The sequence below is a fragment of the Piliocolobus tephrosceles genome, chromosome 1 (genome assembly GCF_002776525.5).
Source record: "Piliocolobus tephrosceles isolate RC106 chromosome 1, ASM277652v3, whole genome shotgun sequence".
Taxonomy (NCBI): domain Eukaryota; kingdom Metazoa; phylum Chordata; class Mammalia; order Primates; family Cercopithecidae; genus Piliocolobus; species Piliocolobus tephrosceles.
The window spans coordinates 94,466,950-94,488,190 of NC_045434.1; the positions used below are offsets into that span (position 1 = coordinate 94,466,950).

Consider the following 21,241-nt stretch of genomic DNA (forward strand, 5'->3'; position numbering starts at 1 on the left):
CCATCTATCTTGCTACCTAGTTAAATCCACTTCTTTTCTAGGACTTGGACAGCAATAGAGCTTGTTTCCTAGCATCCCTACATCCTTCCCCCAGAAGTATTTCTGGACCAGCCACCACCTGCCCATCTTTGCAGATGCAGCCCCGACGACATATTAATGAAGCCCTCTTTTCTTCGACCTCCAATCCCTTCCTTAAGCATTTCCACATCCAGACAACCAGCACTGTGAGGGTTAGGGGGCATAGGTGGTGGGGAGAGGGGTTGACCCCACTGCTGCCCTGTGGGCGTTTGCAAATGCAGGCGTGCCTGTGTGCTCTGTGTGAGTGTGCAGGTCTCAGAGCCAGGGCCTGCGTGGAGTCTCTCCACCCTTCCACCCTCCTGGAGGCCTCTCAGAGACCCAGCAACAGAAGGCACGGAAGCCCAAACTCCCCAACTTTCTCCCTTAGCTGTGGTTCTGCTGGTAACCATTAGGGGTCACTGTTGCTTCAGTCACCAACGCGGGACAGGGGCGGGGTGGGGCTCCACACAGGTGGTCCTTGCTGCCCACCCTGACCCTGTGGGTATAACAGGGTAGTTGTTGTCATAGAGACGGCCTCACGCAGACTCGTGCCCACTCCACTCTGGTATGAGGGAGCTGTGGTTTGCAGGACCGCTGCTGGCGGGCGTGAGCAAGGGTGCACAGAAGGGCTCATCTTGCCAGACCCAGAGCACATGGCATGTGTGTGGCACAGCAGCTATACCCCAAGCCCTTGGGTGCAGGAAGCTAAAGAGTTCTGAGCCGTGGGCAGCCCCTCCTGCTGCCACCCCCTTCGTCAAGGTTTGACGTCATTCTTTTGCAATCCTACCCTCTCAAATGTCCTCGTGGCACTGGCAGAAAAACCTGGGAACTGACTCTCCTGTGCAACATCCACATGCCTCAATGGTGTCTCAGATGAACACTGAGATTCTGGCCTCCAAGGATAACCACAGGGTGCCAGACGCACAGACCCTGCTCTGCTGTGTGTCCCCTGGCTTGGGTGGGGGCATCTGGCATGAACAGGTGATGTCATCAGAGCCTCTACCCTGCCCCATTTCTGACCACTTAAAGTGTGTCCTATGACACTCCAGAAAATACCTATCCAGTGGACCGATATAATAGACATAACAAGGGATCAAATTAAGATGAGATGTTGGGGACAGGTTGGTTCTGCTTGGAGGCCAGACACAAAGGTTCCCTGCCGGGCTCAACCACTTCTGGTCCTGAGCAGGAGATAATTGCAAATTGTTCTGCCTCACTGCCATGGCAACCCTGGCTGCTCGGGTCCTCATGGAGGTGGTGTTTGACAGCAGTGTATTTATCCTGTGTCTCTGCCTTAGGGTCACCACCTCGAGTCCCAGAGGAGGCAGAAAGGAAGTTCATCTAGTGTTAACACCATGTAGATGGAGAGATAATGGCTGCCTGGGACCAGGGTACAAACAGGCTTCAGCATTTATTGTGCCTTCTCCAGTCTTCCCATGAGAGGCAAGGGTGGGGGCGGGGCTGGGCGAGGGTGAGGGGAGGGAGGAAGACCAGGCTCTGAAAGCCTTAAGCATCCAGGGCTAATCATTGAGGGGAGGGACTGGAGAAAGGGTGACTATACTCTAAGGGATGCCCCTGGAAGAAAGGAGGAAGGAGCCCCAAGCTTGGGGAGCCCTGGGTGGGGCAAGAGGAGAGGAGAAGGTGAGGGCAGGCAGGCTGGGAACCACTCCCCAGGCCCTTGGGTTCTCCCCACGCCACCTGGTCAGTGGAGCTAAGGGGAGGAGTTGAAAAGCAGTGGCAAGCAAGGGAGTCATGTGGACCCCCCACCCCGCCTCCCACACATGCATGGGGAGTGTCCCAGGCCTGCTTCTGATTGCTCATCTAATTTCAAACATGTCGATGGCCCTACCTGTCCACAGGAGACCCCAAACTGAGGGGCAGGACCTCTAGGGTGGATGGGCCCCCTCTTCCTAGTCTGAGTGGGGTCCCTTTCTCTGAGGGCAGGACGTCTGCCCCTGGCCTGATCTCCACTCCTCCGGCTTTGACCCTGCTTGCTTTCCCCCGACGGACTCAGAGTCTGAGAAGCTCCTATGGTGAGACCCCTCTGTCCACCCCCACAGCCTTCCCTGCTCCTGTTCTCTGCCCTACCCTCGGCCACCCCTTGCCATGGGTGGGGGTGGGGGTGAACATTCAGATATCTCAGCCACAGAGGTCGGGTCCCTTCCTCTCTCCCCATGGGAGGCCAGCCAGGGAATGGGGTGCCCCTCATTGCCCTGGACCCCCATTTTGAGGGCTGCAGTCTGATGAAGCACCTCTTGGGGTGGGTGAGGAGTCAGGCTCTGCATCGGTGGGAGGCAGGGAGCCCCGGGCCCCCTGGCACTCCGAGCTGTAGTAGAAGGAGAGGAGGCGGAAGGAGGGCTGAAGCTCCTCCTGTATGCTGTCCAGAATGTGTGTGAAAGATGGGCGCAGGCGTGGGTTCGGCTGCCAGCAGCGGCTCATCAGCTCCTGCCTGGTGGATGTGGGGAGCAGGGTCAGAGGCATCCGGGAGCCCCTGCCGCACTCTCAGCCTCCTGCACTGAGGGTCAGTTGGTAGGAGTGGGGATCGTGGGCCATTATGCCTGGGAGAGTGAGAAGGGATTAAATGGGAGTCGTGGGGGTTTGGAACGGGGGGGCGCTAATAACTGAGGGTCAGTGGATGTCAAAGCATCAGAGGAGGTGAGCCAGAATCGTGGGGCCAGGTGGGGGAGGGTTGTAGGTAGATCAGCAATGAGGAAGGGGCAGGGGAGGTGACTCACAGCTGAAGGGGACAGCCCTCCAGCTCCTCCAGGACCCCGCCATCCATGACGAACTTGAGCACCTGCTCATTGGACAGGCCCTGGTAGGGTTGTTCAGCCAGGGTCACAATCTCCCAGAGTACCACACCGAAGGACCTGGAGGGCATGCAGGAGCGCCTGAGCCCAGCACCCTTCGTGCTGCTTGGTGCACTCCAAGGGACGGGGGTGTTCCAGGCCCCTCCCCAGATCCCACCTCCACATCCCTGGAGCCCTGTGCTCCAGCTCGGCCCCACCAGACATCCGAGTGGGTGGTGAAGATCCCATCTTTGAGGGACTCAGGGGCCATCCAGCGCACGGGCAGCAGCCCCTTCCCACCCTTGCGGTAATAGTCTGTCTCATACACGTCCCGAGTCATCCCGAAGTCTGGAAAGTGAGGGTGAGGGTGGAGGAGGTGTGGGGCATAAGAGCCACACATTTGCTCCCGCCCCTGGAATACCTCTCCCAATCTTCTCATCCTCCAGAGTCACCAAGAACCCTGGAAAGTAGGGGCTCAATGGACCTCAGGGCTCATCCCATCCAAACCCCTCTGCCCTCAGACAAGAGACTAAGATCCAGGGTGAGGGTGACTTGCCAAGGGTCTCACAGGCTGTCAGGACCAGGGCTGTGGGTTTCCTGATGCCTAGCTTAAGGGAGTCTCTCTACTTTTCAGGCCACCCTCATCTGCCTGGCACCCTCTGTACCCCCAATCTTGACGGTGAAGTCCTGGGACACCATGCAGTTGCGGGCTGCTAGATCTCGGTGCACAAACTTGTTGGCAGCAAGGTAGGCCATGCCATCTGCAATCTCACCAGCCATCTGGATCATTTGCCCCAATGCTGGCTGTGGGAGCCCGGGGTTGTTCTAGAGTCAAGATTGGGGGCTGGTGAGGAAGGAACCCAGAGGCTGGTCTCCTGTCCAGAGCTGGCCCCCACCTCCCACACTGTGCCCAGCCCTTCTTTGACTCCCCAGCCCCTGGGCTCAGGGTCTTCCTGTTCCCTACCTCTGCCTCAGGCCGCAAAGATCGAAGATGGCTCTTGAGGTCTCCATGGGTCATTAACTCCATGATGACCAGAGTTGGCTGGCCCTGAGACACCACACCCAGGAGACGCACCTGGGACAGACAAAGGGCCTAGCAAACCCCCTAGCTCCCATTGACCCATTTGGCCAAAAGCCTGATCTGCTATGACCACAGTCTGACTCAGACACCAAATCTGACACTAACCCCAACCATGACTATAACCTGACTCCTGACCTAACAATGACCCTGACCCTAACCCATGACCTTCATCATATCTGATGATCATCACAATCATGAACTTGGCCCAACTTTGGCCTTGAGCCCAATCAGGACTCTAATAATGATCTGGACACCCAATATTGAGCCCCAGTCATGACTGATCTCAGCCCTAGCCATGACTCTACCGTGGCCCTACTATGACCCTGTTTGACTCTAACCCTAACCATGACCTTCACCCCAATTAGGATCCTAACCATGGTCCCAATCTTGACCTTAATTGTGCCCTAACCTCATTTCTGACCCTTTCTTTCTTACCACATGACTTTTACACTAATTATGACCCTGACAATGCCCCTGGCTCTCCCTTACCACATGGTGACACTTGAAGGCTTTCATGACAGAAGCTTCCTTGAGGAACTCAATGCGTTCCCGTGGGCTGGCCAGCTCATTCACAGTCTTCAGGGCCACGGGTGTCAACTCCTCTCCAGCCTCAAGTCCTCGTGCCAGGCCCTCATATACCATCCCAAAAGAGCCCTGGCCCAGTTCCCGGATTATCGAGATCTGCTCCCGAGGCACCTCCCACTCATCAGGGACATACACTGCAAAGAGTTGGAGGGTCGCAAAGCAAAGATGACCTCTCTGCCACACCTCACCCCCCAACTTCTCTTCTCCTCCTCTGAAGGGTTCCGGTCCCAAGTCTATCTTCTGCAAGAAGGTCTCCTGGAAGTCTGTCTCTGCTCCTCTCCTGTCTCCCTTTCCCATACCACCTGTCCACCCACTCCCAGACCTACTATCGGAGGCGCTGAAGTACTCCGGATTCACAGAAGCATACAGGGTTCTGTTTCTGCAACGGGAGGTGAGGGCGTCAGGCTGGAAGGGTGCTCAGGAAGGAATGAGCAACATCAGAAGAAGGAAGAAGGACATTTCAAGGAGGAGGGAAGTTACTGACCACACCCCCAGCCTTGGTCAGGGTGACTGCTGGGGATCCCTAAGTACCCTCCAAGCTGGCCTTGGCCCTATTCCTGGTTCTGACAGGGAATAGGGAGGATACAAGAGTAAAGGGGCTTCCACCCTGTCAGCTAGTCCCTACAGCCAAGCTGATCAAGGTCCAGCCCCATTTTCCTCTTGCAGTCAGCCTTGGAAGGATCTGACATCAGGCATTCTGGAACACATCCCCAGGCTTCCTGCTTCTCCTCCTAATAAGGGACCAGCTTTATTATTTCTCAGCTTGTGCTGAGATTGTGGTGACCAACAATCCCAGTGTGGCTGGAATGAGGGGTTTCCCAGGATGCAGAACTTTTACTGATAAAACCAGGAAAATCCCAGGCTAACCCAGATAAGTTGGTCACCCTAGCTGAGAGGTATGTTTCCTCCATGCCACCGCAGGGGAAGAGGTACTGTCTGTATGGAAGACGTGTCTTTCTACTGTCTCATCTACCCCCCTTTGACAGACTTTATGATGAGGGCTCAGGGAGAAAAGGGGGTGGGGACTGGTGGGACTTATCATCACCTCTTCTTGCCGTAGAAGAAACCAAGGGCAGCTAGAACGATGAGCAGCGTGAGCCCCACAGGGGTGGCAGTGAGGAGGACATGCAGCCCCCCAGCATCCTCCTCCTCTGGCAATCAGAGGGCAGCAGAGGGTAGAGTCAAAGATGTAGAAGTCAGAGAGAAGGCCATGCTTCTCTTTCCCTGCTGGGAGGTGAGGATGGGGAAGGATGCAGGGGAGGGGCCTGTGGTGGGCTGGGGACCAGGTGGGGCTTTTCGGTGATACAGGTCTGTGACAGAGGCTGCATATACCTGGGCCAAGGATGTAGAAGGCAACACTGTCTGTCCAAGAGCCATTGCCAGCCAGTGAGGTTGCCCTAACCCTGGCAGAGTAGTTTCCAGGGGGCAGCAGGGCCAGGTGGACTCCCCCAAACTTCGCATATCGAAGACGGGACACACAAAGCACTGTGGCCTCCTGAAAGTAATGCAGAACAGCTGGCTGGGAAGGCGATGTAGGCACAAAACGGGACTGGGATGGGGATCCCACGGGCACCTACCTCTCCCAAGCGGCGGTACTTGATTTCGTACTTGAGGATGAGTCCGTTGGGGTCTGGTGGCTCGAGCCAGCGCAGGAGGACACTGTTCTTGCTGGAGGCCTCCCAGGCCACCTTTCCTGGAATACCATCAGCCTCTCCTGCGGGAAGGGGCATCCAGCAGCCGGGCCAAAAGTGGTTCATCTCACTTTATGTTCAAACCCAAGCTAAACTGGGCTGAGCTGGGAGGTGGGGAAAGCTTTGGGATTATGGGAACTGAGAGGAGCAAGCAAAGCGAGGCTCTGGGGTTAGCAAGAAGTCAAACCCCAAACCCTTGCACAGGGTCCTCGCGGTCGGTGATGGGGATAGAAGGTGTGCGTGTGGGTCACCTACTGTGGGGCATGGTGCGCGCAAAGACGAAGGTGGCGGCGCTGCAGCCCACGGTGTGCGCCGCGTGGTTGCAGGCATGGATGTCGATTCGGTATTCCGTGAAGTGGCGCAGGCCGCTCAGTACCGCTCGCTCACGGGGTACCTTGTCCTCCTGGATCTCGAAATCCGAGCTGTTGCCCCCCAGCCGGAGGGGCCCAGTTGCCCGGCGGTGCCGCCCGGAGTCCCTGGGGAGAGCGAGTCAGAGCCAAGGCCCAGCCCCAAAAGCCACGCCCCTCAGCACGGGCCCTAGTCCTGCTCACCTTTGGGGGCTCTTGTTGATGGACGTCACCTTCCAAGGGGATCTGAGGAGGCCAGGGGTAGCCCTATCAGGCCTGTCCGGATGCACCCCTATGCCCTCTGCAGTGCGCACTGCCTCCAAAAGCACCCACAACCCGGGCCCCGCCCACACAAGCAAGGCCCCCCCCCCAAACCCCCCCCCCCCCGCCAGACCCCCCCCCCCCCGGCCCCCCCCCATCAGACCGGCCCAGGCCGCGAGCGCTCTTCGCACTTGGGGATGGTGATCGCGTTGTGTAGAAAGTTTTCAAACTTCTTTTGGAACGAGGCCTCTTGCGCCTCCAGCGGGGGCAGAACCTGACCAGGAGGTGGGTGCTGGCAAGGGCAGCAGCCGGACTCCATCTCCGCCTCAGGATCTCCGTCTTCGCGGTCGAAGCGCGGGTCATTGTTGCTGGTGGGCAGCCGCAAGCCTGGCGCCGCAGCGGGAAGACACTAGTAAGACAGGCGGTCTCCCCGCCCCTGATTCCCCCATCTGCCCTGGCCCTGCGCCTCCATCTCCCCTTCCCCACCCGCCCCGCGGCCGGCCTGCGCGTCGTCCCTGCCCACCGCGGTGGCAGTAGTCATTGAGGTAGAGGTCGCCGTCCTCTGCCAGCCGCTGCCACAGCACCAGGTAGTAGGTGAGGTTCCCATTGCGCTGGGTCGGTGGCTTCCAGCGCACCAGGAGGTGGGAGGAGGAGTTGGACGTGGAGATGACGTCCTGGGGCACCGTGGGAGCTAGGAGTGCGAGAAGGATGCAACTCAGGGGTTGTGGGGCTTCCTCTTGAATACTGCCTAGTAATGAGCCCCTCTTTCTGGGGTCCAACAGCCCTGTTCTCACGAAGAATAGGTGATCCTCATCTCTGCCTTCCTAGAACTCAGTGTTTTGTTTCTGTCCTCCCCTTCTCTGCCATAGGCCCTTCAGTTCCCTCAGCTATTGACTCTGGACTGTCCCAATCCCAGCCCCGCAAGGACCTAGGCAGATGTCCCCTCTTCTTTCTAGGACTCAAGCATCTGGCCTCCCAGCCTCTGTGGGCCAGGTGTTCAGTGCCGCGGTTTCTCTATTTCTGATGCCTGTGCTCCCCTGTTCTCATGGATGCAGGCGTCTGACTGACTCTTGCGCCCTCCAAATGCCTACCTGCAGGCAGCGTTCGGAGGTAGACGATGGGACTCTGGGCTCCTTGATGGGGGCTGTCCTCATCAGTGGTTAGCGTGATGGCCCGCACAAACACTGCGTACTGTGTCCAAGGCTTGAGGGAGGCTAGGGTCACCCCTGGCTCTTGGGTGCGGCTTAGGGGCAGCTCCACATCCAGCAGGTTCCAGCTCTGGGTTCCACAAGCATCTGGACCCACGTGCTCTGTGGCATTCTGGAATGGGCTGAACACCCATCCCCGGAGCTGAGGGGTCATTCAACCCCACCCCCAAGTTCTGGCACCTCCCCACCTCCCTCCCCCGCACTGAATCACTCCAGGACTATCATTGTCCTTCTTCCAGTACTCGTGAGGGCAAAGCTATGACTCCAGGCACCTGTTAGACCCTGGCAAAGGTGGGGAGGGGATGGCCTTTGATATCCGTGTTAGTGAAATTTGTAATGATGTATCTCCTCACCCTTAGCAGGGAATATCGAGCTGTAGTTTCAATGAATATTGAAAAAATCTTGCATTGTATAAATAAAACAAGAAAGTGTGTGTGAAAGAGTCCCCTCTCCTAGAAACAGCAAGCAATAAGGTTATCCTAATTCCCCTAAGTGTAATCGCCTGGAACCAGGACCTGGAGACTGCTCCCTTCCCAGTATCTTCACTTAGGCCCTTGAATTGACTTTGGAGGTTTATCAGCCTCCCAAACTATAGGGAAAGTTTTGTGCATGTGTGGTTTTCTAGAGGGTTCCTAGCTTCAACAGCTCCCAAACATGTCCATGACCCTAAAAGGCCAAGACCCATTGCCACAGGGAAATTGAGGGGCCAGAGGCAACTAGTGCTGGCTGCCTGAAGGCCAGTTTCGGGGCAGGGCTTGGGGAAGCATCGCTGGCTTTAGGGGTAGAAGAGGGCTCCCTGGGGGAGATGAAAGTGGGCTCCACATGGGAGATAGCAGAATAGACCACGGGAGACAATGGAACATCACACTGATGTTCATGATATTTGTTTCTTTGGTTTGGGAAGGGGGTGATGGAATTCATGTCGAGCCAGGGACAAAACTTGAGGGAGGTCAGATTGGGTGGTGATGGGGGAACTTGTGGCCCAGCTGGAAGTGCCTGCCTTTGTTGGGACCTATAAGCAGGATAGTCCAGGAGCAGCTTGGGGAGGGGTGCGTGGGGGCTCATAGTGGGTGTCATGGGAGCAGGCGTCCTGTGAGGCATGACACACTGAGCAGGTCTGGGTCTGTTTGGAGTCAGGGTTGGGCAGGATCTGCAGTGTGTGTCTCTGAGGGAGTATAGCTGCAGCCACACTGCAAGGCAGTGATGTTAGGGAAGCTTCTTGAAGGGCTCCCAAGGTTCTCTGCTCTTCGAGCCCAGAGACAGCTGTGTATAATTGTGCAGATTGTGAAGTGCCCAAGCCGGGGAGCCAGGGGAGATTCACATTGTAGTCAGGCCAGTGCTCCATAGAGTGCAGTCCACAAACCAGCAGCTTCAGCATCTCCTAGGAGCTTATTAGACATGTGGATTCTTGGGCCCTGCTCAGGATTAACTGAATCAGAATTAGTGAGGGCGAGGCCCAGGAATTTGTATTTAACAAGCTCTCCAGCTGCCCATGCTAGAGACTTTCACCTACCACTGAGACCTAGGAGAGTCTTGGCCATTTGAGTGGGTCTCCTACAACTGACTTCCTTCCTCTGTCCTCCCAAGCCAGACCCTGAGCTGGTGGTCAGCTAAGTCCTCTCCATTTTAATTCACAGGAAATGCTTCTAAGCCAGGTGGCCTCCATCTTCTATAATATCTATCAGAGAGAGCATGAACTCCTTACTCCTGCCCTCCCAGTCTGCATCCGAAATCCATCTCCCTCCTCCTCTAAGGATGACTCCTTTTGATTCCTAGCTGCGTTTTTGGAGAAGTCCTTCCTGTAGTCTAACCACTATCCTTCTGTTAGGGTCAGTTGACTCTTGCCAAAGAAAAGAGCAGTGTGGTCCCTGGCGGCCCCTGCTCCCTCCCTTCCTAAGGCTTAAATGAAAAGCTGGCAGAGCTGCTCATAAAACTGGCCAAATTAGTGGGTGCTCCCCAAACCGCTGCTGGGGCAGGAGCGTGTGGTCAGTGTAGAACATCAGCATAATGAATTGAAGTTTAATGATCCAAGCCTTCCCAGCACGGTGGCTCTCCTGGGCTCTCAGAAGCCCTGTCTTCTCCATTTCACTTGGTGAGGGGAAACCGAGGCACGGAGGCATGAAGAAGGTGAGGGAAGAGAGCCAGACCTGGACCCTACCACGGAGCACAATTTGGGGGTCCTGGCTTCCTGGGTCTTCATAGCCTCGCTGAGCTCCGCCCTCACCTGCCTGTGGTCCCTAAGAAATTGGCCTCGTCCGGCCCCGCCCCCGCTCCGGCCCCGCCCCCCCAGCACTCACGACTCCTTGTAGTACACGATGAAGCTGAGCAGGTCGCGGGCCTCCAGTGGCTCGTAGCGCTCCCAGCGTAGCAGGATGCGGTCTGCCTCCGTCACGTTGGACACGAAGCGCAGGGTGCGAGTCTGGCCTGGGTGGGAAGAGGGGCCTGCTCTCAACCACGCCTGCCAGCTGCTTGAGCGCCCACCCTGACCCCGCGGCATCCCATTCCCAGTGAGACAGCGAAGAGAACCTCTCAGGCTGTCCCCCTTGAGCACCCCTCCCCCGGGTGCGCGTGTCTAGTGTGTGGCTGCTTGTCCACAGGCACTGGGGTTGGGGTCTCACAGGCGGCGCGGTCTCCGTTGGTGCGGGGGTTGATCTCAGCCTTGTTCTGCCGACCTCGTGTGCCTGTCACCTCCTCCAGTCGGTAGATGTGCTCCAAGCAGAGGCGCGGGTTGAAAGCGAAGTAGATCTTGCCCACGGGAATGGTGAGCCCCGCGGCCACCCAGGACCCTAGCTGCTGTAGGTTCTGGTTGTCCAGCACGTAGAGAGTGTAGTTCCTGGGGGAGGCCAGGAGACCTCGCTTTGCAGGGAGGTGGGGGCAGGGGGTAGGAAAGGGGATGGCTTATGGGTTCCCCCTGGAGGGGTTTTGCTGAGCCCACGGAAGGGGGCACTCAGTGGCCGGCTCACACCAGCACACCAGGGGCATTCGTGCATACCCACTCTGTCCCACTGACCAGGAGTATGATGTCTGCCAAGGGACCCCATCTTTTGGTTTTCCTCATCAGTGAAATGGGGTCCACAGCTTCCCTGCCCACATCCTTCCCTTGACTCTTTTTAAACTGAGCACCGGCTATGTGCCAGACTCTGGAGGCTTCGGAGACAGGAGGAGGAGTGGTGCTCAGCCTGAGCCATTCCTCTCCAGCTGAGGTGTGGACAACCCTGGGGTACATGCAATGTGTCTGGAGACATGAGAAGCCACAGGGAGCCACTAAACTAGATGGTAACTTTGTTTTTTTTCCTCACTCTGTCACCCAGGCCAGAGTGCAGTGGCCCAGTTGCGGCCCACTGCCGCCTTGACCTCCCGGGCTCGGGTGATCCTCCCACCTCAGCCTCCTCAGTACCTGAGACTACAGGCATGTACCACCACGGTCGACTAATTTTGTATTTTTTATAGAGACCGGGTTTCACCATGTTGCCTGGGCTGGTCTCTAACTCCTGGGTTCAAGTGATCCTCCCACCTCGGCCTGCCAAAGTGCTAGGATTACAGGCGTGAGCCACTGCATCTGGTCTGGATGGTTATTTATTTATGTATGTTTTGAGCCAAAGTCTCCCTCTGTCACCCAGGCTGGAGTGTGGTGGTGCGATCTCAGCTCACTGTAACCCCTGTCTCCCAGGTTCAAGTGATTCTTATGCCTCAGCCTCCTGAGTAGCTGGGACTACAGGTGCCCACCACCATACCTGGCTAATTTTTGTATTTTTAGTAGAGATGGGGTTTCTCCATGTTGGCCAGGCTGGTCTGGTCTTGAACTCCTGAACAGCATGTGATCCCCCTGCCTCGCCCCCTCAAAGTGCTGGGATTATAGGCGGGAGCCACTGTGCCCGGCCTGGATGGTAATTTAAAACTTTTTTTTTTTTTTTTTTTTTTTTAGGATGGAGTGTTTCTCTGTAACTTAGACCCTAGGCTGGAGTGCAGTGGCATGATTTTGGCTCACTATAATCTCCACCTTCTGGGTTCAAGCAATTCTCCTGCCTCTGTCTCCCAAGTAGCTGGGATTAAAGTCACGTGCCACCACGCCCATCTACTTCTTTTGTATTTTTAGTAGAGATGGGGTTTCACCATGTTGGCCAGGCTGGTCTTGAATTCCTGACCTTGAGTGATCCACCTGCCTCGGCCTCCCAAGGTGCAGCGATTACAGGCGTGAGCCACCGCACCCAGCTCATTCTTTTTATTTTAAAAAATCCTGGCTACATTATAGGTAGGTCTTGACTGGCATGTGATAGGAATGGATTTCAAACCCAGGCAGTCTTGCTCTGCAGTTGACAGGACCAGATGATGACAATTATAGCCAACCGTTACAGAGTTATATGTGACTATAATTTATATTGTATATACTGTGTTCCAGGCATTGTTCTATGTGCTTTACACATAACAACTTGAGTAATATTCACAACAGCCCTAAGAAGTAAGTAATGTTATATTAACCCTATTTTACAGATTAGAAAACTGAAGACCAGAGAAGTTAACCTACTCAGAGTCACACGCCTAGTGAGTAGCAAAATTGGTTCCAGAGCCCATTCTCTTCACCACTGTTCTGGGAGTGTTGGAGGAAGGAGTGTAATAGAAGGAGCTGGTCAGAGGCCTAACCCTTACCCATCCACCATGGCGTCTCCCCGGATTAGTTTGAGGTTCTTGAAAAAGCCCAGGGACACGAGGGCAAAGGAGTGCTTGATTTTGAGGAAGCCAGTAATGGTTTCTACCAGTCCCAGGCTGTGCTGCAGCTGCGGCTCCAGGTTGTCTAGGGATGGGAAGACAGGGCTGGAGCAGGGAAGGTGATGGGTCCGTGGGGCAAGGGGGCTGAATGGGGGCCCCGGGAGGGTGGACCCTTGGGACTGGGACCCAGGATGATGGAAAATCGTGCTGAGTTGGGTCATTGTAAGGGGTGTGTCTGGGAGGAAGGGTATGACCAGGAGGAGGAGTGTGGCCCCAAAGTAGGTACTGACAGCCCTGGCGAAGGTTGAGGATGAGGCTTCCCTCCACATGCGTGCAGCCCACCAGATCCTGTGCCGCCTGGATGGAGTCGATGGTCTTGGTGCCTACCTTGCACTCTTTAGGGCACAGCCCCTCGCACTTGTGGCAGAATATGCTAGCAGGAGCAAGCAGATGTCCTGAGCCTTGGACCAGTTTGGGCCTCCTGAGGCCTCCTCACTGCTCCCAGGGTGCCCCCCACCCTCCCTACACTCACCTGCTGCTATTACGGGTGAAGCCAGAAGGGCACTGGGCCAGGCAACTGCCCTGGTGTATGCCGAAGGTGGAGGCACGGCCGGGCACAGAGCTCAGGCTGGCACAGCGCTCAGCTGTGACACAGCGCCAGGACTCATACTGGTAGGTGCCTGGCGGGCAGGCCCACAGGCAGGCACCCTGGAAGTAGAGGTGGCGGCAAGCTACACAGGCACGAGGGTCTTCCGGCTGGCTGCAGCCCCCCAGGCATTCAGTGTGGCAGCACTCGCCCCTCGCTGTGCAAGCCAGCCCATGGGGGCAGGGGCACACTGTGGGGAGAGTGGTGTGTTAGACCTTGGCCATGCCCCCTCAGTCCTGACTGTCCTTCCAATGCTGGCCCCATCCTGTTTCTCTTGGGATGACACTCAATCTGCACCCAGGTCCCTCCCATTCAGATGACACTGGTTGCCGACTCTGTTCCGCTCCGATGGGATTCTTGAGGACAAGGACTGTGGCCCTGTCTGTGGCTCCCCAGCTCCCACAGTGCCTAGTCGGGGGTGTCAGAGCTCAGGACAGAGCAGTGACCTTGTCCATCAGGGTTGTTGCTCTCCAGCCTGCTGTCCTGTCTATCCTGTCTAGGCCTGGTGCCCGGATCATGGCTGGGCATGGTGCCAGGGTGAGCGGGCCAGCCTCTCCTGAGCAGCTAGGCCCACGGGCCTGGGAGTGTGTGCAAGGAGGGGCCGACATCCATCGTTTTACCCACGCTCCTGCCCATATCGCCCCCACCTCAGCTCCCCGCCCTGGGCAGGAGCTGGCTCCAAGCAGCAGTGGGAGGGTTTGGGGTTGGGGGCCCAATTGCCTAAAAACTGCACAGTGGCAACTGGCTGGCTATGGGAACGATCTGTGGGGTAGGGGTCAGCCAGGTCGTGTTGACACTGTACACGAGAGGATGCGCAGCAGCTGTGTTTACAGCCAACAGGGAGGCATCAGGGAGGTGGAGCACAGCCGATGCAGCAGGGATCTGGTTACTCTCCCATCCACCCTGCTGCTGAGGCACTGGGGGCGAGAGGAGCTGACCTCCAGGAGCTGAGTGGAAAAAAACCCCAGGTTGGGGGACCCCAGATCTGCTCCCCACCTCTGAAAGGTTTTCCTCTCCATTCCTATAACGTTTTGCTTCCTCCTGCACCAGCCATCCCTCTTTTTTCTCCTTCCTCGTTTCTCTACTGCCTTTTTCCTCTCCTTGCATCATCCTAAGGGTACCACCTTACATCTTTGCTGTCACCTGTTCAGTTCTTCACTGATCATCTCCTTTCTTCTCCTGCTCACCCCAAACCTCAACGTCCCATTACAGTACTGCCAGCTGACCCTGGACCACTGTGATATGGCCACTCTGAGTACGAACATAGAACTGCTGCCATGACCCAGGCACTGCTCTGACGCTTTGTAGAGTAACTCATTCCTCATGACACCCAATGATCATTTTACAGCTGAGGAAACTGTGGCACAGAGAGGCTAAGTGAACATAGCCAGTAAGTGGTAGAGCTGAGACTTGAACCCAGGCCCTCTGCCTTTGGACTTAACCACTGCCCCACACTGCTTCTTGTGCTGCCTACTCTCCGTTTGTGCCTGCTGTTTTCCCCCCATGCCCACCTTGAACCTGTCCTTCACCTACTCCATGATGCCGTCATGGGCCTACCCCTTAGCTGTCTTATGCCACATTGGTTATTTAACTTTTCTCAGCCTTTGTTTCCTTACCTGCCTCATAGGATGAGTGAGGATTAAAAAACAGTGGCAGCTGAAAGTACTGACCCATACCATCCTGTGACCACCCAGCCCTATGTGACTTTGCTGTTTCTGTTCCCTACACTCATGTTCAGTGCCAGTGCCCACCTCTCTGGCAGTGGCTGGAGGTCCAGCATCTGTAGTCAGTGTGTCCGCTGAAGGTGGTCTTGGCACAGGGCTTGCCAGCAGCACCCAGCACACCAGGGCACACGTCAGCACACTCCTCACCCAGCTTGTTGCCCACAATGTGGTTCGCGCCAGGTGCTGGCTGCAGCAGTCCCCAGTCAATGGTGGAGAGGTGGCAGAGTTCCTGGTTCTTCTCCACACGGACAGCCCCACGCAGCACAGCCCCAAGCGCAGGCAGTCCCACGTCGCGCAGATGCGGCATCTCAAAGATGACCAGTGCGTAGCCCAGGAAGAGGCGCGTCCCACGGATGACTGCTAGGTTGGGGAAGAGGTCGCGCAGGCTCTCCAGTCCATAGACACGGAAGAGCAGCAGGTAGTCGGTGACCTGGGTGAGGCGAGGGAAGCTGAGGCCACGGAAGTCCTCCCCGGTGGCTGTGAACATGAGCAGGATCTGCAGGTGGCCCTCCACCACGCTGCAGTTCTCCAGCTGACGAAGCTCTGCCACCTCTGAGCGAATGTCCAGGCTGGGACACACTGTGGGCATACATGGCATGCAGCATTGAGTACAGCCCAGGCCAAACTCCCCATCCAGTCCTGGCACCTTTGGAGGGGAGCCACACTGGCAGTAGGACAATGAGTGAGAAGCCAGGCTCTGCTCTGGGTGTGGGGTGGCCTCCTCCCTGGGCCCCAGAGGGCTCACCTGCAGCCTGCAGGGTCTCTACCAGATGAGCCACACAGGCAAAAATGAACTCCTGACCCTCTCTCCCAAGCCCATTTTCCCTTCTTAGTTAATAGCAACTTCATTCTTGCAGTCAGGCTCCCAACCTAAAGTCACTCTTAACACCTTTCTTTTTCACCTTCTACATCCTGTAGGTTTATCTTTAGCATATGTCCAGAATCTGAACTGCTTGTCGACACCTTCACAGCTTCCACCATCATCTTCCCCTGGATTGACAGTAATAGCCTCCCAAACGGTCTCCCCAATTCCACCCTTGTCCCTCTTTGGGACATTCTCCACTCTGCAGCCAGAGTGATCTCAAAACACAGATTGATCACGTTTCTCCTCTGCATATAACCCCTCATGACCTTCCATCTGTCTTGATCTTATTACAGCCTATGGGGCCCTGCACGATTTGAGCCCCTGTAGCCTCTCTGATTTCATCCTTTTTATCTTCTTCAGCCACATTGACTTCTTTGCTATTCCTTATATATAACAGGAGCTTTACTACTATAACAAGCCAGCAAAGCTCCTACCTCGGGGTCTTTGTCTTTCTCTTCCTTCTGGCCAGAACCCTCTTCCCTCTACATGGCTTTCTTACCTCCATAAGTCTGGCCAAATGTCCCCTTCTCAAAGAGGCCTCCTCTGACCATCCAATTTTATTTATTTATTTATTTGATATGGAGTCTTACTCTGTCACCCAGGCTAGCGTGCAGTGGCACAATCTCAGCTCACTGCAGCCTCCATCTTCCGGGTTCAAGCGATTCTCCTGCCTCAGCCTCCCAAGTAGCTGGGATTACAGGTGCCCGCCACCACACCCAGCTAATTTTTTGCGTTTTTAGTAGAGATGAGGTTTTACCATGTTGGCCAAGCTGGTCTCCAACTCGTGACCTGAATCGATCCACCCACCTTGGCCTCCCAAAGTGCTGGGATTACAGATGTGAGCCACCATGCCCGGCCTGAACATCCTATTTAAAATTGACTTCTATTTTCACTGGTTGGGTGCAGTGGCTCACATCTGTAATTCCAGCACTTTGGGAGGCCAAGGTGGAAAGGATACTTGAGCCTAGGAGTTCAAGACCAGCCTGGGCAACATGGCGAAACCCTATCTCTACAAAAATATACAAAAAGTAGCCAGGCATGGTGGTGCACACCTATAGTCTCAGCTACTCAGGAGGTTGAGGTGGGAGGATCTCTTGAGACCAGGAGGTCAAGGCTGCAGTGAGCCGTGATCACGCCACTGCACTCAGCCTGGGTGACAGAGTGAGACCCTGTCTAAAGATAATTATAATAAAATAAATCAAATAAAATTGTGACACTCTTTACTCCCCCTTCTGCTTTATTTTTCTCTATAATTCTTAAAACTGACTAGTGTGTGTGTGTGTGTGTGTGTGTGTTTGTGTGTGAATTATATTTTGAGACAGGGTCTCACTCTGTTGCCCAGGCTAGAGTGTAGTGGCAGGATCATAGTTCGCTGCATCCTTGAACTCCTGGCCTCTTCAAGTAATCCCTCCGCCTCAGCCTTCCAAAGTGATGGGATTACAGGTATCAACTATCATGCCTGGCCATATACTTATTTTTAACACTGGCTAAAATATAATTTATATATTATATAGATATTAATTTATAGAAACAGATACATTTTGTTTATTGTAAGCCTCATAAGGGCAGGGATATTTGTATAATTCATGTTGTACCCTAGTAGCTGGTATAGCTCCTGGCACAAAATTGGCCCTCAATAAATATCTGATGAATGAATGAATGAGTGAATTCTGTGACTGGGAAGAAGTGATCTGAGCTTCACAGGTCCCATGTCTCTCCCAGCCTTAAGGGAGTTAGATGCCTGTTCCCTGAATTAATTTGATTACTCTTGAAGGGACATTCCATTGCTAAAGATTCAAGTTTCAGTTCCTCAGCCTGACATTGCAGGGTGTAGACAAACCATTCCTTACTAATGCCTCCAGCCTCAGAAGGGTCCTTCAGCCTCTAGGGACAGACCTACCTTCCCTGACCCTCTGGCCTGGAGTTAATCACTTCCCTTTCAGGCTCAGCTACACTTAGTCCAGCGCCCACATCAGATTACCTGGGGACATTGCTCCAAACTTTTTGTATACATCTCTGTCACCCACTCCAAGGAGGGTGGGACCCTTGTCAGCTCTGCATTCCCCCAGTTGTGCCCAGTCCAGGGCTGGAACCACTGGGCACTCAGGAACCATGGACAATGGATGTCTGGATCCCAAGTCCACTCCTTCCTTGGGGACCTGGATGTGTCTGGCTTCTTCACTACAGCCCAAGCCCCACTTCCGTTTCTCTCCCTGGACTCACCTGCTCCCAAGAGGGCCTTCCGTGGCTCCCCACTGCAGAAGATTCAAGTTTGAATGTTTCAGCCTGACATTTAGCTCCTGACAATGTCTCCAGCCTCTACTTCCCTTCCCACCGAGCCCTCCGGTGTTATCACAAACACCACACGCCACACGCCACGCTATCCAGGCCTCATTCCTGATAGTTTGTTAAGAGAGGTGGGCAGGCAAGGCTGGCTCCCTGGGGGTTACTTCACATCTTCTCCCCGTTGTCATTAATGGTCCTGAGCTTGGCTCTGCCCAGCAGCTGTGTGTGTGTGTGTGTGTGTGTGTGTGTGTGTGTGTGTGTGTGTCTGAGCCCACACAGGTACACACACAAAAAAGAGGGAGAGAGAATGAGAAAACACTTCTATCCCTTCCAGGCGAAAGCCAATCAGGCTCTGCCAGGCAGACGGGGGTTCTCTCAGGCGCCCACTTCCCATCATGCCCCTGCCTCTCCAGGGCTCCCCTGATGGGAGTCATTTGGAAAAACAAATCTAAAACCTTCACAGTTTAACCCTTGCCTTCCCTCAGGACCTGGCTCTATGCAGAGCTGCACTGGGAACAGAACATCTGGGTCCCCTAAGCAAATACTAGCCCCTCCAAGGACGTGCTCCTGTCCTGACAACCACACTCCCAGCTGGCATCTGCTGTGCAGAAGGTGGGGGGTTCGGCGGTTGGGGGAATGGTGCTATGCCTTACAGACAGAGGCTCTGAGACTAGCACCCTTCAGGGGACCTCCTACCTAGCCCATTGCATCACTCTCCTGTCTCCATGGGAAGAGGAGACTTCCCTGCCCCTGGGAGCCCCCAGTCTGAGGAGCATCACAGGACCCCTGGGGCAAGCAGAGAGTCTGGATTCCTGAGCTGCTTCAGTTTGGAAGAGAATGGTGGGACTGGGGAAGGGGATACCTCTTACTCCTTCCCTTTTTGAAGCTTCCACCGTCAGCTCTCTTTCCTCTTTCTACCAAGCCCTCAGTACCTCCATGAGGGTCATTTAGTCTATAGAGTCCCCCCGCCCCTCCTCTCTAAAACGTATTCGTGGGAAGTATACAGCCTGCGGGACAGGCCCTGGGGTGTTGAGGAAAAGCAATCTTTCCCCAAAACCAGCCTTCCTGCCTGTAGGGATTGGGCCCTAAGAGGCGGGACATAGGACAGGGCCCTGGAGGCAGGAGCTCAGGACCCAGTCTAGATTTACCCTTAGTTCTCGGAGCTGCGGTTTCCTGTAGGCAACATTGCCTCCATTACTTACTGGTGCCTGGTTCTCAGCTACCTATCCCACCCCTGCCTCTTCCCATTTAGTGGCCCACACTCTCATGGCCTCATTTGGGTTTTCAGGCAAGCTTCACTGGGATGGCAGTTTAACTAGTAGGGATGGAAGATATCTACTCATCCTCGTTTTGAAGCTCTTCTCACCTCTCAGGGAGCTGACGGAAAAACACCTTTACGTGGGGAACTAACTGCTTTTTCTGCTGGGTAGTTCTCTGGAGAGCTAATCCCAGCCTCCGTGTTCCAGTGCAGAGTAAGTGGATGTTCTGTGGCTGCAAGCTCAGTTGTTGGGCCTCCCAGCTGGCTGGGAGGGAGGTAGGGGTCTGGGAGCCAGTTCTGCGGACTCACCCTTTACTGTATCCAGGCCAAATCCCAACGAGAGGAAGATCACAGGCAGGCATGCTCCCCAGGGCCACAGACTAGGCACTGCCATTGTCCCAGCCCTGGCTTGTGTCCAGTCCCAGCTCTCCTCCTGGTGACCCTGGGGAGAAGGGTTTGACAAGCCCTAAGGGACACAAAGACCAGGGTTCAGATAGGAGAGGGAGGGCAGGGACAGAGAGACAAGGAGTCCCACACAGAGATATCAGGAGACAGAAAAAAAGAAATGAGAGTCACAGAGACACAAAGACAGTGACAGGCAGCTGGAGACAGAGAGACTCAGCATGAGATTGAGAGATGGGGACAGAGATGCAGACAGTGACAGGGAGAGTCTCGGGCCTCCAGAGGGAGAAAATGACACAGGGTTCTGAGCAAAAGGCAGGCCCAGAGGCCAGCCAACCCTGAGGGCAGAGCAGAAGGCTGGGGACCGCTCCCAAGGAGGGCAGCGGGGGTCCCGGGGTGCGTGGGACTCCACAGGGAGAGTCTCCCTGGATCCCTCTGGGCGCGCGGTCCCCCAGCGCCAGCTGACGGCGCTGACTGCGGTCTTTCCCAGGGCGGGCACGCAGGGGCCGCGCCCAGCTCCCGCCCTCCCCGCCCCCGGCCGAAACAGATTGGTTCGCACGGACCTCTCCGTTCTCTCCGCCCCTTTGTCAAGCCAAAATATTTAGCCTGACAACTAAGGGGAGGACAGATCTGTTGGGGAAATAAGGCCAAAATACGGGGGGGAAGGGTGGGCCAAGAACTGAGCTTCCTCAAATCCCGCTGCGGCTGCAGCGGGTCCCCCCAACCCTTTGTCCCCACCACAGGCTTCTTCCAAGTGGGGCTGCACCGCCGGAGGGGCAGCCAGCGCCCGGGCTTCTGGGGAGGACTGTGTCTAGATTCTCCTTCCTGGTGCTTTGACACCTGCCGGGTAACTTCTGGCAGCCTCGACCCGGGAGAACGTGGACAGCCCTTGGCCTCTCCAGCCCCTCTCAGCCTCCCAGGAGGCCTCCCTGTCCTCTTTGGAGACCCCTTAGCGCCAGGCTCCGTCACCGCCTAGTCCCTTGGTTCTGACCAATATCCCGATGAAGAAGGCGATCACTGTGTGGGGCTCTGCCTCTGTCTGGTCACCTTCTTGAACTCAGGCTGCTTGGTCGGTCAGTGTGTCCCCGTCTCGGGGATTTGGGGGACCATCCGTGCTGGGGCCTTGGCGGAGAGGAGAACCGTGAGCCTCTAGGAGGCCATCCTTCGCCTGCTCCCTGGGGCTTTGCCTGTCTCCCCGCCAAGAGAGACCCCTCTTCCTCTCACTCTCCTCAGCTTGAGACGGATGGGTTCGTGCAGCCACAGAGGCTTGCGCGGTGGGAGGGGTTGGGACCAGCCTTCTGCTGCCCTGGGTGCTGGGGATCCCGGGGCTTTCC

At 55.7% G+C, this 21,241-nt stretch overlaps 1 protein-coding gene across 1 annotated transcript; it reads right to left on the reverse strand.

The window, feature by feature from the left end:
- Positions 1 to 1,449: 1,449 nt before the first annotated feature.
- INSRR (insulin receptor related receptor) lies at positions 1,450 to 20,395 on the reverse strand. Its single transcript, XM_023214106.2, has 22 exons — positions 19,815 to 20,395; positions 15,124 to 15,675; positions 13,259 to 13,562; positions 13,017 to 13,159; positions 12,667 to 12,811; positions 10,638 to 10,852; positions 10,317 to 10,443; positions 7,903 to 8,141; positions 7,335 to 7,502; positions 7,003 to 7,198; positions 6,755 to 6,796; positions 6,459 to 6,679; positions 6,090 to 6,226; positions 5,845 to 6,007; positions 5,558 to 5,663; positions 4,839 to 4,891; positions 4,417 to 4,646; positions 3,811 to 3,921; positions 3,512 to 3,671; positions 3,065 to 3,194; positions 2,793 to 2,927; positions 1,450 to 2,506 (listed from the first exon to the last, which is right to left on the reverse strand). The coding sequence occupies exons 1-22, from the start codon at positions 19,897 to 19,899 to the stop codon at positions 2,263 to 2,265; spliced, it is 3,906 nt and encodes a 1,301-aa protein (XP_023069874.1). The 5' UTR covers positions 19,900 to 20,395; the 3' UTR covers positions 1,450 to 2,262.
- Positions 20,396 to 21,241: the final 846 nt, after the last annotated feature.

Coding starts and splice junctions, on each gene's coding strand:
- INSRR (XM_023214106.2), bottom strand. CDS start 19,899: ATGGCAGTGCCTAGTCTGTGGCCCTGGGGAGCATGCCTGCCTGTGATC. Junction 13,563..15,123: donor CTCCAGCCACTGCCAGAGAG/GTGGGCACTGGC, acceptor CTCTCCCCACAG/TGTGCCCCTGCCCCCATGGG. Junction 10,853..12,666: donor GGAGACGCCATGGTGGATGG/GTAAGGGTTAGG, acceptor GGCCTCCCCCAG/GAACTACACTCTCTACGTGC.